General features: G+C 33.5%; 1 protein-coding gene across 1 annotated transcript in view; it reads right to left on the minus strand.

The window, feature by feature from the left end:
- Positions 1-378: 378 nt before the first annotated feature.
- The window catches only part of LOC103513338 (sodium channel protein para), a gene marked incomplete in the record, with an annotated part of 72,422 nt that continues 53,296 nt past the window's right edge, over positions 379-19,504 (minus strand). The window contains 11 exon segments of the mRNA NM_001329182.1: positions 379-689; positions 1,377-1,434; positions 1,551-1,814; positions 6,439-6,579; positions 6,675-6,838; positions 7,344-7,614; positions 8,035-8,142; positions 8,512-8,649; positions 13,143-13,337; positions 15,431-15,553; positions 18,095-18,217. Of these exon segments, the coding sequence (NP_001316111.1) occupies positions 379-689; positions 1,377-1,434; positions 1,551-1,814; positions 6,439-6,579; positions 6,675-6,838; positions 7,344-7,614; positions 8,035-8,142; positions 8,512-8,649; positions 13,143-13,337; positions 15,431-15,553; positions 18,095-18,217 (1,896 nt within the window).

Below are 19,504 nucleotides of genomic sequence, written 5' to 3' on the forward strand. Positions count from 1 at the left end.
GATGAAATTTAATATTAAATGAGGCACTTAATAATGCTGTGATACCCATAAAAGTTGTGAAAAAGCTCTCTGCTTTACTACAAAGATTCATTATTTGATTTGATAATTAAAAAGTAAAAATGTTATAGAAGAAAAGATTATCTTTAAATTAAAAAACCGGAATGGACAGTAGATGAAATTTAATATTAAATGAGGCACTTAATAATGCTGTGATACCCACAAAAGTTGTGAAAAAGCTCTCTGCTTTACCACAAAGATTCATTATTTGATTTGATAATTAAAAAGTAAAAATGTTATAGAAGAAAAGATTATCTTTAAATTAAAAAACCGGAATGGACGTTCTCAAAAACTTACCTCTAGCGGGGGACGTGGCCAATTTCAAACTTCCGCCGAGCGCGATGTCTGTGAGGGGGATCTCGAGTGAATGACAACCCGATGGCCGTTCTTAATGGAGAACCCGTCTGACTCTACAAGCACCGCCGTGTCCCTTCCATCCGGAGATCCAGGTGACCCAGGCTCCGTGCCCCCCGCGCGACATTGCTTGTGTTTCCGCCACGCGTGTTGTATCAGTCGGGCGCAGTACTCCTCACGCTGGCGCCAGAGCGTGGAGCTCACCGGGTCATAGCCTGCCTCGTCCGGACGAGTGTTCACCTCGGCCACCAGGTCACCCGTCTCTTCGATGGGGTTGCCTGCAGAGGGAGAGAGAACCGAATGCAGTGGGGTTAAATGTCATGTTTTGAGGTTGAAACTGAACCAGTCTGAATTTAAACTCAAAGTGTGGGCCCGACCATTAATAAATGCAATAATCATTCATTTGTATTTTGTCTCTTTGTTACGGGATGATTCTCGAACACATAAATAATCTAATTTTGATAATATTTCATAACAAATGTGTGTGTGTGTGTGTGTGTGCGTTTGTACCAGGATATTTGTTGGGACCAAACACAAGTTACTTACCTGGGCTCTTAGGACTGACCATAGGTCACCCGTCTCTTCGATGGGGTTGCCTGCAGAGGGAGAGAGAACCGAATGAAGTGGCGTTAAATGTCATGTTTTGAGGTTGAAACTGAACCAGTCTGAATTTAAACTCAAAGTGTGGGCCCGACCATTAATAAATGCAATAATCATTCATTTGTATTTTGTCTCTTTGTTACGGTATGATTCTCGAACACATAAATAATCTAATTTTGATAATATTTCATAACAAATGTGTGTGTGTGTGTGTGTTTTTTTTTTTTTTTTCTTTTCTCGAAAACTCTACATCAGGGAATTTTTCTCAATGGATGTTGTGCTCGATCGGGCCTTTGGTGAGGCCGCAGGGGCTCCTTTTCTAAATAAATTATTCTACTCTTCACTGAACTACTTGTATAGCTTACCTTTTCGGGCAAAGAAGTCTTTGGTGAGCGCATCCAGAATGTCCACGCAGAACATCATGTCTCCCTTACAGATCGGAATATCCATAGACACGATCTTATACTTGTTCGGCTTATGAATCTGTACGCAAAGAAGTCTTTGGTGAGCGCATCGAGAATGTCCACGCAGAACATCATGTCTCCCTTACAGATCGGAATATCCATAGACACGATCTTATACTTGTTCGGCTTATGAATCTGTAGCGGGGGTTCCAGCACGTCCAAGAAGTCACACAGCTGGTCGTACCGAATATACTGGGTCCCCTCGGGATCAAACTGTTGCCAAATCTCATAGTACATGTCGTAGTCGTCGTCAGTGAGACCCTCCTGTACATCTTCCGTGGCCTGCGAGTAGTTCTCCAAGATGACGGCGATGTACATGTTGATCACAATCAGGAAACTAGAGGGGGAAAGTTATGAACGAAAAGACAATGAGAAGGAGAAACTTTATACTTTATAGGAATTTTGACTGTTAAGTCATACCTAAATGCTTGTAGTGTCTGACCATCATTTCTCACCTAAAACACCACGATAATTTGTTTGAGGAACTCGAAACACCAACCTGAACAGATCCGCGAGTCCATAACGTTAAGAAGTAGGTAATCATATTTTTTTTTTTTTTTTTTTTATTGTATTTGGTTTAGAGAAGTCGATACATTCTGTTCTGTTCTCTTATCCAAAACAACAAAATTTAATTTGTCAACTTACCTAATAGGTACATCACTATATAAAGTATAGGTATGTATTAGGGTTGATTTTACAGTACAAAGGTTACATTAACATTAATGAATAGATTTTAGATAAAATTAGTTGCACTAAATCACCCTCCATCTTTAAATCGACATCTCTAAATTCATAATTTGTTTTAGATAAAAAGCCATAACGATTCGTGCAAAAATGTTTCTAAAGATAGGAAGAGGTCCGGTCAGGGGACAAATTTTAATTTGCATTCCCGAAAAAAGCCGAAGAAAAGAAAGTTGATCAGCTGTCATAAATTTTCGTTAAATCGGAATGAAATATTAAATTTCTTTTGTCGAACTCATTTTAAAAGTTTAGAATAAGTTCGATATTTGGATATGAGAAATGGATTGTTCACTGTTCACTTCCTACTTCCTATCCCTAGAACTTTACTTGATTGCACTAGAACCCGTTGAGATTCTAGGACCGAAAGTAGTTCCCTGTGAAATGTGCTGTGCACACAATAAATTTCTATTCCTCCATAATTTAACAAAAGTAAATGTTTGTACAATAGACCGAAAGTAGTTCCCTGTGAAATGTGCTGTGCACACAATAAATTTCTATTCCTCCATAATTTAACAAAAGTAAATGTTTGTACAATATACTCGTACTTGCTACTTAAAATCAAGTCAAAGTGTCCTGTAGAATAACTAGTACCGGTGCTCGATTCGGTGATTTCTGTTTCAAATATATCGAAAGACAAAGACAAATCAAACAAAACACACCATTCGGATTTTTTCCATGTGACAGAAGTTATCGCTTATAACATTAGCCGATATAGACGGCAAGACGGCTTATTTAATTAGTCTCTGGTGTAAATATATACAAAAATGATAACTTTTTAAAATTAGCCAGTTTTGTGAATATAGAATTGAAAACCGTTTGTTAAAAACGTTTGTGCATAAAAACCACTAAACTTGAGAAACCCATTAGTAGTAACACAAAGTTTGATATTTAATTGAAAATGACTTTAAAATAAAAATAAAATTGTCTTAAAAAAAGCAGTACTTTATATTTTATAATGTATATATAATTTCGATCAATGTCGATTGACGAAGTCAATCTACATATGTTGTCGAGGCTGTGTGGCCGCTTTAGTCGATAACGATGGACCGTCGAATACATATATGAGTGGACATAGTTTTAAATTTTGTTTTGTTTTATTTGTAATTTTCAACAATACGATGAGAGATAATACACCTCATATAACATCATAAAGAGGGAAATATAAATAGATTTACCTACCCTATGAAAAGAAATTCTCAATTTCTTTTGTAGTTACACTGCCAGACTGCCACACTATCTAAAGATTCTAAACACTAGAAATGAGAGAACATTTCTGATTGAGGTTAATATTCATAAAGTACCTTGAAGATATAGGTACTTACACATTTCTTTCAATAAACGCCAAAGTGACTATCTGAGAGACTTCGCTATAATCTTGCACTTTTTAAAATTGCCTTTCAGAAACAAAACGCGAAAATAAACTGAAAATGGTAACAAAAATTGTTTAGTTAGGTTATTATTTATTTAAACAGACTTTTTTTTCATTCGATAAAAAAAATCTTCGATTTTGGTTCTAAAATAAAAAAGTCTACCTACCCGAACTACATCGCAAAATAAAAATAGTTACACTAGATATAATCTGGAAATTGAAAATTAAAGAAAAACAGATTGTAGGTAATTTAAAAGACGAATTTTTCGAACTTAAAATAATACATATCTAGGTTAATACAAAAAAGAGAAGCTTTTGCTTATTTTATGTTTTGATTGCGAAGAGAGACATGGACCGAGAAGAAAACAGGACATAACATTTACTTCAACAAAAGTTTGTCTATATCCCCTTGTTAATTTTAAAATTTCATTAAATGTATCATCAATATCATCATCAATTTTTTACTTTTCCCAAATTTTCTGTTAGGTATAGGACAATCTTCTAAGGAGATTTTTTTTATTTTTAACGTGTTTTGACAGCACCTCATCCTGTTTAAAAATTTAGGCTAATAAAGAGTAATTGTGTTTCATGATAATTAATTTGTTATTACTGTTTATTCGATTTACCGTTGGCAATAACAAAGAAATAGGATTGAAATAGATCTTCTATCCCGATTCTATCGAACTTCCACACCGTGTTCTGACAGCACCTCATCCTGTTTAGAAATTTAGGCTAATAAAGAGTAATTGTGTTTCATGATAATTAATTTGTTATTACTGTTTATTCGATTTACCGTTGGCAATAACAAAGAACCTATGAATGAGCAAAATAACTGTTCTCTCCCTCCCCTCTTATCGTGAGGCGAGGAAAAGGTAAACAAAGGAAAAAAAATCAAAAACAATAAAAATTGGATGATTTAAAATCGCTATGAAATACCTAATGCTTAGCATTTTTATAAATAAGCAACATTTCAACGTGTTTTGACAGCACCTCATCCTGTTTAGAAATTTAGGCTAATAAAGAGTAATTGTGTTTCATGATAATTAATTTGTTATTACTGTTTATTCGATTTACCGTTGGCAATAACAAAGAACCTATGAATGAGCAAAATAACTGTCCTCTCCCTCCCCTCTTATCGTGAGGCGAGGAAAAGGTAAACAAAGGAAAAAAAAAATCAAAAACAATAAAAATTGGATGATTTAAAATCGCTATGAAATACCTAATGCTTAGCATTTTTATAAATAAGCAACATTTCAAAAACAATAAAAATTGGATGATTTAAAATCGCTATGAAATACCTAATGCTTAGCATTTTTATAAATAAGCAACATTTTATTTATTTAAATAATTTATATTACAATTTTTATAAGTTTCTTTTATGTATAAATTTATTTTTTAAATAAGTTTACACTTGAAAAAATTAAAAATTAATTGGGATGGCAAATGTTGTTTTCTTTTTGGTAAGTTTGTGTTATTACTAATGGTATTGTAAGCGATAGCATTTTTCAGTCCGGTTTAAAAATTCTATGTAAATAACTTTAAGATAGGTAATGGTCAATAACTGTCGAACCGGTTTGACTTTTCATGTTCGTTAAAGTTCTAAAGATAGGGAGAGGTCCGGTCAGGGGACAAATTTTAATTTGAATTCCCGAAAAAAGCCGAAGAAAAGAAAGTTGATCAGCTGTCATAAATTTTCGTTAAATCGGAATGAAATATTAAATTTCTTTTGTCGAACTCATTTTAAAAGTTTAGAATAAGTTTGATATTTGGATATGAGAAATGGATTGTTCACTGCTCACTTCCTACTTCCTATCCCTAGAACTTTACTTGATTGCACTAGAACCCGTTGAGATTCTAGGACCGAATGTAGTTCCCTGTGAAATGTGCTGTGAACACAACAAATTTCTATTCCTCCATAATATAACAAAAGTAAATGTTTGTACAATATACTTTATATACTCGTACTTGCTACTTAAAATCAAGTCAAAGTGTCCTGTAGAATAACTAGTACCGATGCTCCATTCGGTGATTTCTGTTTCAAATATATCGAAAGATAAAGAGAAATCAAACAAAACACACCATGCGGATTTTTTTCCATGTGACAGAAGTTATCGCTTATAACATTAGCCGATATAGACGGCAAGACGGCTTATTTAATTAGTCTCTCGTGTAAATATGTACAAAATGATAACTTTTTAAAATTAGCCAGTTTTGTGAATATAGAATTGAAAACCGTTTATTAAAAACGTTTGTGCATAAAAACCACTAAACTTGAGAAACCCATTAGTAGTAACACAAAGCTTGATATTTAATTGAAAATGACTTTAAAATAAAAATAAAATTGTCTTAAAAAAAGCAGTACTTTATATTTTATAATGTATATATAATTAACAAGACACGTCAGAACAATCAAATCAAAAGTGAAACTGAAGTTGATAATACAAAGACCTATTCAAATAGGTAGGTTTTATTTTTTAAATAAGCACATAAATATATATTATTAAGATTTTTTGGATCCCCACCACAGTCAGCCTTTTCAATCCCCGCCACAGTGCAAAAAGAAATTTTCCTCTGACGCAAAAAATCTACCGAAAATTGTAAACTTGGGCCTCACAATCATTTCCTACGCATGCGTACTAACATTAACCCTCACGATTGTTTATTAAAGGAGCGAAAATGTTCAATACAAACTTTGAAACTTACTTGAAAGAGCAAAATGAAGGACTGTAAAAAATCTACCGAAAATTGTAAACTTGGGCGTCACAATCATTTCCTCCGCATGCGTACTAACATTAACCCTCACGATTGTTTATTAAAGGAGCGAAAATGTTCAAGACAAACTTTGAAACTTACTTGAAAGAGCAAAATGAAGGACTGAAAGAAGGTCTTGAAGTTGTACACGTCATCGATCCCCGACTTCTCCTTGACGTTCATGAAGAACGACATCCCGAATATGGCGAAGATAAACATGACCAGAAACAGGAGGAGACAAATGTTGAACAGATCCCCGACTTCTCCTTGACGTTCATGAAGAACGACATCCCGAATATGGCGAAGATAAACATAACCAGAAACAGGAGGAGACAAATGTTGAACAGCGCCGGCAGAGACATGGCTAGCGCGAATAGGAGGGTTCGGATACCTTTGGCCCCTTTGACCAGACGGAGTACACGACCCACCTTGGCCACTCGCACCACTCGGAGGAGAGTGGGAGAGACGAAGTACTTCTCAATGATGTCACTCAACACCAAACCTGCAAAACAGTGGAGGGGGATGTTAGGCCAGCCATTCACTATCAGGTAGAACTGACAGGTCACCTGAGAGACACATTATTGCGTTTTAATTTTAACATTAGTATTTTGTTTATTTCCGGGTTTACTTTTTCACCCGAAATAATCTCATACAAAATATTTGGGACGGATCGCCTTTGAAACTCTCCAATATCAACAAACATTATTGCTGTCATACACTATCAGGTAGACCTGACAACCGCACCTGCTCAGGCTAAACCTCTATTAGTTCTACATGATAGTGAATGGCCGGGCTTAATTAAAAGATTTTTTAATTTTAACATTAGTATTTTCTTTATTTCCGGGTTTACTTTTTCACCCGAAGTAATCTCATACAAAATATTTGGGACGGATCGCCTTTGAAACTCTCCAATATCAACAATATTTTAATTGAAAATAGAGCCACAAACGCCACCTATAAATCCAAAAGACGGTAATCTCGAAAACATTTCCGGTTAGGTCACTCACCCAGAATGGACAGAATGACGACCACAAAGTCGAACAGGTTCCAGGGCTCAACGAAGTAATGATAGCGGAGGGCGAATATCTTGAGAAGGCACTCGGAGGAGAAGATGATGATGAAGATGGCATTGAGGTTGTCCAGGACGCTGGAGAAGAGTTCGGTCTGCTGGTAATGGTCCATGGTCATGGTCAGCATGTTGAGCCCGATGAACAACATGATCACCATGTCGAACTTCTTGTCCGTCACCACCTCGAACACGATCGCTTGAGGGCGCCACTGGAAACGAACGATATTTATATTTTAAGCTGTGTCCACACATATTCGATGGACTGTCGATCAATGTCGATTGACGAAGTGAATCTATGTTGTCGAGGCTGTGTGGCCGCTTTAGTCGATAACGATGAATCGTCGAATATATATGAGTGGACACAGTTTAATTTTTTTTTTTTTCAACAATACGATGAGAGATAATACCTCATATTTTATAACATCATAAAGAGGGAAATAAAATAGATTTACCTACCCTATGAAAAGAAATTCTCAATTTCTTTTGTAGTTACACTGCCAGACTGCCACACTATCTAAAGATTCTAAAGGAAATAATTATAATTCCTTTGATTGTGTGGATAGCAGTTTGTTTGATATTGATTGGTCGACTTCGCGTCGGTGTGTTACATAATAAGTTAACTCTCTTACCCTGGGCCTTGGGATAGCTTTCAGCGGTTTCTTGGAGCCCATCTTCTTCATGGCGTTGTAATACTTCTTCTGATCTTCAGTCATGAACATCTCTAGTGAGCCTCCCGCGTAAACAAAAACAAGACGAGACATTGGTCAGATTGGGGATTTGACATCTCCACTAATTTGGAGGAATGATTATAATGGGAGTTTTGACATCTCCACTTATTTCAATTAATAATTATCGTGGGAGTTTTGACATCTCCACTTATTTCAATTAATAATTTTCATGGGAGTTTTGACATCTCCACTAAATTACTAATTTCAGGAAACAATATTGACTCTCCATGGAGGGTTTTGGATGAAAAAAGCTCAATTACTGATATTTGAACTTTTTTCAAGTCTCCACAAACTTTGCAATAATCCCCCACCTAATAATTAAATCAAAATCATTTACACACGAGTTCTAAATTGAGAAAATTCACTGGAAATACTTATCTTTTTCTTCTGTTCGTTGAAATTGTCAATGATTACTCCTATAAATAGATTGAGCGTGAAGAAGGATCCGAAGATAATAAAGAATACAAAATATAAATACATGTAGATATTGGTCTCGCGGATGGGTTGCTTGTTCAACTGAAAGAGAAAACAAAACAGAATGGAATTAGTTTAGGTTAAAAAAAAAAAAAAATTTTTTTTTTATTTTTCAACATAATACGAAAAAAGGATTTCCAGAATTTATTTTGATAATATTGATCAGTCCTTACAGATCATTTGTGAATCTACGGAATTGGGCTTTTTTTAGATACTCATAGAATCATTAATTCATTTTTATGAAAGTCGATTTCAATAAGCAGCTAACTTTCTGTATTGGCAGCTTAAAACTGATAACATCAGCTTTTCAAATGCTACAATCTAATATTACAAGCAAAAATTATTAGTATCCGAATAAATAACAGACAATATAGCTCCAATGAAGGAACCAAAGAAAACTATCGAAAATTGTTAAGTACTCAAAATTTTAATATTAAAATATTGTATGATATGAAACTACTACTCTACCACGCATGCCGTTCAACGTTATCTTTAGAAGTAATTATGAAAATGAAGAAATAATTATGAAAAGAAGATAAATTTCGGTTTCAAATTATTTTCAACACTAATGTATTCCACATGTGTATAAGGAACCAAAGAAAACTATCGAAAATTGCTAAGTACTCAAAATTTTAATATTAAAATATTGTATGATATAAAACTACTACTCTACCACGCATGCCGTTCAACGTTATCTCTAGATGTAATTATGAAAATGAAGAAATAATTATGAAAAGAAGATAAATTTCGGTTTCAAATTATTTTCAACACTAATGTATTCCACATGTGTAATGGATTATGAAAAATCTTGAAGCATGCTATTAATCTTTTCGAAATAAACAAAACAAGATGCAATTCCAATACAAAATACATGCAATAAAATAAATAAGTACATGATGCAATAAAATAGAGAAGAGAAGGAAACCAAAATGAAAAATACCAAAATAAAGTCGGGTCCTAGGCTTTTTTGAATAAAAATTATAATGTAAAAAACTAAACAAAATAATCAGAATTGATATTGTAAGTACATGATGCAATAAAATAGAGAAGAGAAGGAAACCAAAATAAAAAATACCAAAATAAAGTCGGGTCCTAGGCTTTTTTGAATAAAAATTATAATGTAAAAAACTAAACAAAATAATCAGAATTGATATTATGATAAGGAGTAATGAAATATATTTTAATGTATTTCAATGAGTTCTACTAATCCAATATTTTCAATGAAGGAATTGCTGGATGGAACGTATGTTTTGAAAAAATAAAGCAGCAAAGCAGATTTTTTTAATATTTTTATTTTTGATTTCAATTTAAGCTTTTTTTTTTCAAATACAAGCTTGTAAAACACCAAACACTGTTTTTCAATACATGGTGGTAGTCTGCATTCTCTTTTTTGAATTGACTTTCAAAAAATCATTTGTGAATCTACGGAATTGGGCTTTTTTTAGATACTCATAGAATCATTAATTCATTTTTATGAAAGTCGATTTCAATAAGCAGCTAACTTTCTGTATTGGCAGCTTAAAACTGATAACATCAGCTTTTCAAATGCTACAATCTAATATTACAAGCAAAAATTATTAGTATCCGAATAAATAACAGACAATATAGCTCCAATTAAGGAACCATTCTTTTCGATATTTGAGACATGGAAAAATAGAAAATAGTCGAGATTTTTTTCAAAGGTGTATATTCTTTTTGCCACATTGTATTTCAAAATTTCAATATAACTTATGACGATATTTTCAAATTCCTTTATAAAGATATATGATTTTTCAACATTCCATGATATTTTCCCCTCGAGTTCATTAAATTCTAGTTGGATTTAGGAAATCATGCACATGCTAATCATCTCTATCTACAAAACCCGTTCAACAATTGAATAGTCCATGTAAGTATTAGGCATGTACATGACTAAATGTATGTTCATGCTCAATATGTTTGAACACATGCTGTGTAATATTGTATGGTGAGAATGTGGCATTCTGAATTTCGGACAATGGTTCTCCTTTTCTATCTGTATGTTCATGCTTAATATGTTTGAACACATGCTGTGTAATATTGTATGGTGAGAATGTGGCATTCTGAATTTCGGACAATGGTTCTCCTTTTCTATTTATTAAGCATATTTTCCATAATGAAAACCAGGTTAAAAAGGTTACTGAGCTAATAAATGTCAATAGAAAGGTTACTGAGGAAACTATAATCTATAATCCCCAATTTTTAAAAGAAACCAGTGCCCGAAATTTTAGCCAGTCACGTTTGTACTTTGTAAGCATATCATACGATTGTTTCATTAGCATATGGTGTCTGATTATCATCCAATTCCCTAATGTAAAAGCTAGATGTCGCTGTGTAAGTTTTTTTAAATAATTAGTTAACAGCTTCTCTAGATAGGTATGCAATGAGACGTTCATAACTATGACCTACTTTTCCAACTGTGTAGACTTCAAGAATGTAGAAAAAAATGAGCAGTGAGGTGATGAATTTTATTAATTTTATATGGTTAGGCAGCAGGTTTATGGTCGTTGGTTATTACCATAATATTAATTTAAACACAAAAGCAAATCCCTGTAGTAGTTTAGATTATGAAATTTGTCTATTGTTGAAAATAAATGAAAAAATGAGCCTAGTTTACCTACTGTTTATCTGCTTGAAAATTTAGAAAGTAAATGAGCAGTGAGGTGATGAATTTTATTAATTTTACATATATGGTTATGCAGCAGGTTTATGGTCGTTGGTTATTACCATGATATTAATTAAACACAAAAGCAAATCCCTGTAGTAGTTTGGATTATGAAATTTGTCTATTGTTGAAAATAAATGAAAAAATGAGCCTAGTTTACCTACTGTTTATCTGCTTGAAAATTTAGAAAGTAAAGTAAAAGAGAAGAGGAGAGACAGATTCAGAAGTAGAAAAAAAGAAGAAAATTAACAAGTGTTTTTTTTTTGAGTTGAACAGAAAATGAAAAAAACTAAATTAACTGAAGTGTAGGTGAGATAAATAATTCATTGTGAAATTTGTAACTAAACAAAAACGCCCCTTCTATTTTCATTAGAGACAAAGAAGTTGATCAATCATCTAAGAATATACTTTAGTAGTTATTGTAAAATGTACAACCTACAATTTATCAGGTCCCAAAACAAACTAATCAGAGAAGACGCGTACAAAATAAATACTGAGTAGATACTTTTTCAAACTATAATCAAACTAATGAAACATTCTATGTATTTGAACTCTAACTCACAGAGGTGTTGAGTATAGAGGTTATTTTAAATGATATAAAAATGAACAACTTTAAATCAACATATAATTTGATGTCAACATTGTAAGAACTTTGCTTTTGCTTTGACAACAAATTAATACATTAATTCTGATCGATTGTTCATTTTGTCTACTTTAGATTATTTTTAATCGATGGATTTACTCACACAATACAATTTACAAATTAAATAAAAATAAATAAACATAGGTAGAAATTTCGATGGCTACATCTCATCACTCACTTCTCGTGAATCGATCGCATCGTTCATTATAGGAATCCATCCTTTAAACGTCGCGACTTGAAAAAGGCACAAATAGGCCTTTCCTACATGATCGAAATTCATTGGCGAATTCTCCCACGTGTAATTTTCCGCTTTACACACATTTTTATCAGGAATAATCTCATGACTGAGAGTGGTACCATTTCCATCGACACACTGGAACAAGGGGTTGGTTTTATATTGCATGTGTACAAATAAAATGAGGTTGAAACTAAAAGAAAGGAAAAAAAACTGAAAGAAGCACTTGGTTGAGTTGTTGGTCGCTAGCTTGAAATGAAGAATAATGAAAAGTACACACAAATAATTTGCTAGAGTTGATTATGATTTTGCATGTTGAGAGAATTTTGATTTCACCATGAAAACATCTAGAGTAACTAGGTAGGTAAGTACATATAAATGGAGAATACTTCACAATATTCTGATTAGCTAAGGTACTGTTCCAGAAATCATAAAAAGTTACCAACAAGCTGGCGTAATGTTCTAGTATTGTCATGGTGAAAAAAAATCATAAATAAATAAATCATAAGGAAAATAAAAATGAAAGAGACAGATATAGCAAGGAGGTATTGTTGTTTCTGTATTTTTTGTCAAACATTTTCTGTAAAAAAAAAAAACTTGTAAAACACCAAACACTGTTTTTCAATACATGGTGGTAGTCTGCATTCTCTTTTTTGAATTGACTCTCTTTTCGATATTTGAGTCATGGAAAAATAGAAAATAGTCGAGATTTTTTTCAAAGGTGTATATTCTTTGCCACATTGGATTTCAAAATTTCAATATAACTTATGACGATATTTTCAAATTCTTTTATAAAGATATATGATTTTTCAACATTCCATGATATTTTCCCCCTCGAGTTCATTAAATTCTAGTTGGATTTAGGAAATCATGCACATGCTGATTGTTCAATCTCTATCTACAAAACCCGTTCAACAATTGAATAGTCCATGTAAGTATTAGGCATGTACATGACTAAATGTATGTTCACTCACTTCTCGTGAATCGATCGCATCGTTCATTATAGGAATCCATCCTTTAAACGTCGCGACTTGAAAAAGGCACAAATAGGCCTTTCCTACATGATCGAAATTCATTGGCGAATTCTCCCACGTGTAATTTTCCGCTTTACACACATTTTTATCAGGAATAATCTCATGACTGAGAGTGGTACCATTTCCATCGACACACTGGAACAAGGGGTTGGTTTTATATTGCATGTGTACAAATAAAATGAGGTTGAAACTAAAAGAAAGGAAAAAAAACTGAAAGAAGCACTTGGTTGAGTTGTTGGTCGCTAGCTTGAAATGAAGAATAATGAAAAGTACACACAAATAATTTGCTAGAGTTGATTATGATTTTGCATGTTGAGAGAATTTTGATTTCACCATGAAAACATCTAGAACATCTTGAGTAACTAGGTAAGTACATAATTGGAGAATACTGTTGTATAATACAATCAAAATGTGAAATTGGAACTTCACAATATCCTGATTAGCTAAGGTACTGTTCAAGAAATCATAACAAGTTACCAACAAGCTGGCGTAATGTTCTAGTATTGTCATGGTGAAAAAATAATAATAATAAATCATAAGGAAAATAAAAATGAAAGAGACAGATATAGCAAGGAGGTATTGTTGTTTCTGTATTTTTAGATCGAAGGTAAGTACATATAAATGGAGAATACTTCACAATATTCTGATTAGCTAAGGTACTGTTCCAGAAATCATAAAAAGTTACCAACAAGCTGGCGTAATGTTCTAGTATTGTCATGGTGAAAAAAAATCATAAATAAATAAATCATAAGGAAAATAAAAATGAAAGAGACAGATATAGCAAGGAGGTATTGTTGTTTCTGTATTTTTTGTCAAACATTTTCTGTAAAAAAAAAAAAACTTGTAAAACACCAAACACTGTTTTTCAATACATGGTGGTAGTCTGCATTCTCTTTTTTGAATTGACTTTCAAAAAACAAACACTCACTTCCGTTCGTGAATCGACAGAATCCTGCATAATTTCAATCCAACCATTAAAGGTGGCCACTTGAAAGAGAGAAATATAGGCCTTGCCTACTGTGTCGAAATTCATGAGGGAATTGACCCAGGTAAAGTTCTCTTTGATGCAATGGTCTTTATCTGGTATAATCAGGTGGCTTAAGGGTTTTTTCTCGTGGTCCACGCACTATTCCAACAGTACATGATATTGTAGAAAGTTAAATTATTAAGTATCAACGATTTTAGAAAGAGGGGGATAGACAAGTCTCAAGGGAGAAAGGGAAAGGGTGTGTCCATCTAATAAATAAAAAATACCTAAGTGAAAAAAAAAGTTTTTTTTAAAAAAAAATGGGTAGACATTTATTAAGTATCAACGATTTTAGAAAGAGGGGGATAGACAAGTCTCAAGGGAGAAAGGGAAAGGGTGTGTCCGTCTAATAAATACAAAATACCCAAGTGAAAAAAGTTGAAAAAAAAAAAATGGGTAGACATTATAAGAGGGACTTTGGATTTTCAAAAAGTTATAAGAACATTCCTTCTCTAGGTCGGTGATGAAGCAAAGCCAAAAATTTCCCGAAGAAAAAATTAGTTCCCCCAATATTTTGCCAGCATTGAAAGAGAATATAGCAGTCTGAAAGTAAAAACATAGTACATGGTACATCCTTGACTATATTTGTCTTTCACTTTTATGATCCAATTGATTTTAATGAAAACTTACTCTAAACTGCAATTGAACATAGTTAAAAAGTTTTAAGAATCAAAAACAGATTTGTTGAGGCTGAAAACAGGTTCAATATCATAGCTTTCCCAATCTCCCCTCTAAACAGTATAAAAAAAGTTTGTTAATCAATCTTGTACAATATTAATTATTTAAGGATCAAGTGTAGATAATACTCCTTGATAATTCACTCAAAATATGGTTCTTAATCATCTTAAATACCAATTTATAAAGAGGAAATTTGAATAATAACCATGAAACCACCAACATGAAAATTGGGCAACTTTGATTTTAAACGACTGCCATTTGGATTGAATAATGTCCCCGGCATCTCATAGTTTCATACTTCTAATCATCACAATAGGCAATTAGATTGTCTATAATAAAATCACAAAAATGGGATTTATTAAGAATTCATGAAGGCAGTAAAACCCCACAAGTAATCAAACCATCCAAAACATCCCTTTTAATAAATATTAGATATGTCAACATACCCGATTTGCCTGTAAATTTTAGACTCTAAATTTATTAGTTCGTCAATATTCTTTTCATCATGGAAGAAATACTTTACCTTGAAATATTTGCCGGCAAACAATTGTACTCCCATGATGGCAAAGATGAGCCAAAATATCAAACACACGAGCAGTACGTTGAAGATGGATGGAATAGCTTGGACCAAAGCGTTCACGACAACCTGAAATACAAAACGTTTCAATCTCAATATGATCCGAAAAAGTTTAAAGTTTGGAATATAATTGAATTTCGTTAATTGTAAGGGTTTTAGATAGGAAATCATTAATTTGTAAATTGTTCTACGACCAATTACTCTTGCATGTTTGGGCGCCAGAAATACCAATATGCCTATGTATTTTCCGCAGGAGTTTGGAGGTAATGATGTGATTTTCATTAAAAATTCCATACTTATTGTACCTAATTTGATAAGTTTGGGTCCATTTTTGTTCACTTTTTTTATCGATTTTAAAAAGAGAACAATTTAATGCATACAAACCAGTGTTCCGCTCTTCCGGAGAAGAAAACAGGGGAAAAAACATACTTCACTCTAACGACATGCAAGATACTTGCTAGAAACTTGTTAGTTTGCAAACAAACGGAAAATACATAGGCATATTGGTATTTCTGGCGCCCAAACAAGAGTAATTGGTCGTAGAACAATTTACAAATTAATGATTTCCTATCTAAAACCCTTACAATTAACGAAATTCAATTATATTCCAAAAATAAGATTGATAAAGATAGCTAAGATGCAAATGGAACGATAATTTAAGAGTAATAGATGAGCGATTAGAAACGAATAAAGCGCCTGAGAAGCAAATGTAAAGATAATCACAGAGTTCCATTATTGTTGATATAGATACTTATACTTAAATTTAGTATTGCTAACTTGTATTTTCCTTGTGGAATCAGAAGGCCAGAACTGGACTGTTAACCTCAAACTCTCAACCCTTGATTTGTCAGATTTGAGAAGACGCCATCTTGGATTTCTAATGGTTTAGTACAGGCGCTACCACGCCACCCAGTGGTTGAACTAAATTTCGTATTTTTCTTTAAAAGAGGGGAAATTGGTTTCCAGATAAAAAAAAAAGATAATTCTTAAATGTTAGCTTGTCTCCATCAAGGATCTACAATACACAAATAGCGTCAAGACACAATTAAAGACAATGACGGCATAAAAGCACTACACGAAACATTTTTTTCTTTTCCTAGCATCACAAGGCTCATGGTACGAGTATTGACACCTAAAACTACAAAACCCAAAACTTAACAAGTTCCATTTAAAAAAAAAAGATAATTCTTAAATGTTAGCTTGTCTCCATCAAGGATCTACAATACACAAATAGCATCAAGACACAATTGAAGACAATGACGGCATAAAAGCACTACACGAAACAATTTTTTTCTTTTCCTAGCATCACAAGGCTCATGGTACGAGTATTGACACCTAAAACTACAAAACCCAAAACTTAACAAGTTCCATTGAGTGCTTACATTTGTACAAATATATACGTTTAGTGTAAATTTGCAAAAGTAAGTGGGGGATTTAATTTCTATTCAAAGGTGAAGTGCGAATAGGATTGGTTAGGAAAGGGTTTGTGAATGGACACACTTTATTAAAAGTAAGTGGGGGATTTAATTTCTATTCAAAGGTGAAGTGCGAATAGGATTGGTTAGGAAAGGGTTTGTGAATGGACACACTTTATCAACACTACTACACTCGGTGTTTGACAATATCCGTGTAAAATATCATGCAGGTTTTCATGCAATCGTTCGAAAACTATGAAACCAGTCCATAATATGGGGAACTCGGTTTATTGAGGAGGATAAATCTAAAAGTTCTAGAATAGGGTAAAGGAAATCTATTTGTCTATTAGTATCTATGTGTTATATTATAATCTATGTAAGAACTATATCTGGGATATGGGAAACTCGGTCCATTGAAGAGGATAAATATAAAAGTTCTAGAATAGGGTAAAGGAAATCTATTTGTCTATTAGTATCTATGTGTTATATTATAATCTATGTAAGAACTATATCTGGGAGTGTTAAAATCTATTTATTATGAGGAACAGGGGCTCATGCGTATAGAGTTTTCGTCAATGGAAAAGTTTGTAGAAATTTCGATCTAATAATTTGACTAATGTAACAAGACAGAGGGGAACTAATAAGACTAAGAACTTCGGAGCACATCATAAAAGAGGTAATCTATTTATTATGGGGAACAGGGGCTCATGCGTATAGAGTTTTCGTCAATGGAAAAGTTTGAAGAAATTTCGATCTAATAATTTGACTAATGTAACAAGACAGAGGGGAACTAATGAGACTAAGAACTTCGGAGCACATCATAAAAGAGGCCTTGGCTATGGTTGCAATCTCAGATTTTAAAAAAGATGGCCAATGATAAAAAAAAGATGACCATTGATTGGTTGATGTCTGTTTGTTAGCCAACCAATCCTTTTCCATTTCTTCAATCTCAAGGTGTGTCCACACATAGTCGACCGGCAGTCGATCGACGTCGATCCTCATCGACCGATGGTGTCCACTATGTGTGGACACACCTTTAGATTGCGATTGCACTTACATCAAGGCCTCATTTGAGAAAGTCTATGAAAAAAGGGCCATTTTCAATGTATGGAAAATGGGCCTTCTCTTATAGACCTCCTCATTTATGACGCAACCCTCAGTGACTATTGGGAGGGAGGTTCTGTCTTGGTCTTACCCTCATTCCCTGCATCCGGGACATCGCCCTCAGCGGCCTCAGAGCCCGGAGCGTTCGCATTGTTTTGAACGCTTGAATTCCGCCGGCCCCAAGCAGCGAGGCGATGAAGTTAATAAGCGACACCTGTGTGATGTGAACAAGGAGTATGGGTATATGGGCAGACACGACAGACGATTCGGATCGGAAAGCGGAAAGAGCCGAACTCGCACGAAACGATTTCAGAGTGTGGGAAGTTTGGCCTGATATAAGGGAGGTCTTGGGAGGTATTGCCGCCAGGTATTTACCGCAAAGTCGAACTTTAGAAACGCGAACTCTTTGAGATACTGAGAGGTTCATAGCAAAGATGTCTTTTTGGTTGATGAGGTGGAGCGATATCGTGTAAAATTCCACAGGAAATAATTTGGATCATTAAAATTTTATCGAAATTCAAATCCTTATTAAAAAAGTCAACTTTTTGTTTTGTTTTCATCAATAAAAGATTTGCCATTTCAAAATTCCCTTTATTTTTAAGGGCTTTCCTTTCTTTACTAATTTTCGTAGATTCGTATACCCAACCTTTAGGTATGTTAGCCTTCTGTACTAATGTTAGTCTTAACAATATTTATTTTTTCTAGCAATCAACACTGACAAAAGCAATGTTTGATAAAGGGTTCACGCTTCTCATAGGTTCGACCGAGTCTAGAATATATAGAAAAACATTGAAAACCAGGTTAAATGTCAATAGAAAGGTTACTGAGGAAACTATAATCCCCAATTTTTAAAAGAAACCAGTGCCCGAAATTTTAGCCAGTCACGTTTGTACTTTGTAAGCATATCATACGATTGTTTCATTAGCATATGGTGTCTGATTATCATCCAATTCCCTAATGTAAAAGCTAGATGTCGCTGTGTAAGTTTTTTAAATAATTAGTTAACAGCTACTCTAGATAGGTATGCAATGAGACGTTCATAACTATGACCTACTTTTCCAACTGTCCAGACTTCAAGAATGTAGAAAAAAATGAGCAGTGAGGTGATGAATTTTATTAATTTTATATGGTTATGCAGCAGGTTTATGGTCGTTGGTTATTACCATAATATTAATTTAAACACAAAAGCAAATCCCTGTAGTAGTTTAGATTATGAAATTTGTATTATTGTAAATGAAAATAAATGAAAAAATGTACCTAGTTTACTGTTTATTTGCTTGAAAATTTAGAAAGTAAAGTAAAAGAGAAGAGGAGAGACAGATTCAGAAGTAGAAAAAAGGAAGAAAATTAACAAGTGTTTTTTTTTTCGAGTTGAACAGAAAATGAAAAAACTAAATTAACTGAAGTGTAGGTGAGATAAATAATTCATTGTGAAATTTGTAACTAAACAAAAACGCCCCTTCTATTTTCATCTAGACAAAGAAGTTGATCAATCATCTAA

Source organism: Diaphorina citri, unplaced genomic scaffold, assembly GCF_000475195.1.
Source record: "Diaphorina citri unplaced genomic scaffold, Diaci psyllid genome assembly version 1.1 scaffold959, whole genome shotgun sequence".
In the NCBI taxonomy this organism is placed as follows: Eukaryota; Metazoa; Arthropoda; class Insecta; order Hemiptera; family Psyllidae; genus Diaphorina; species Diaphorina citri.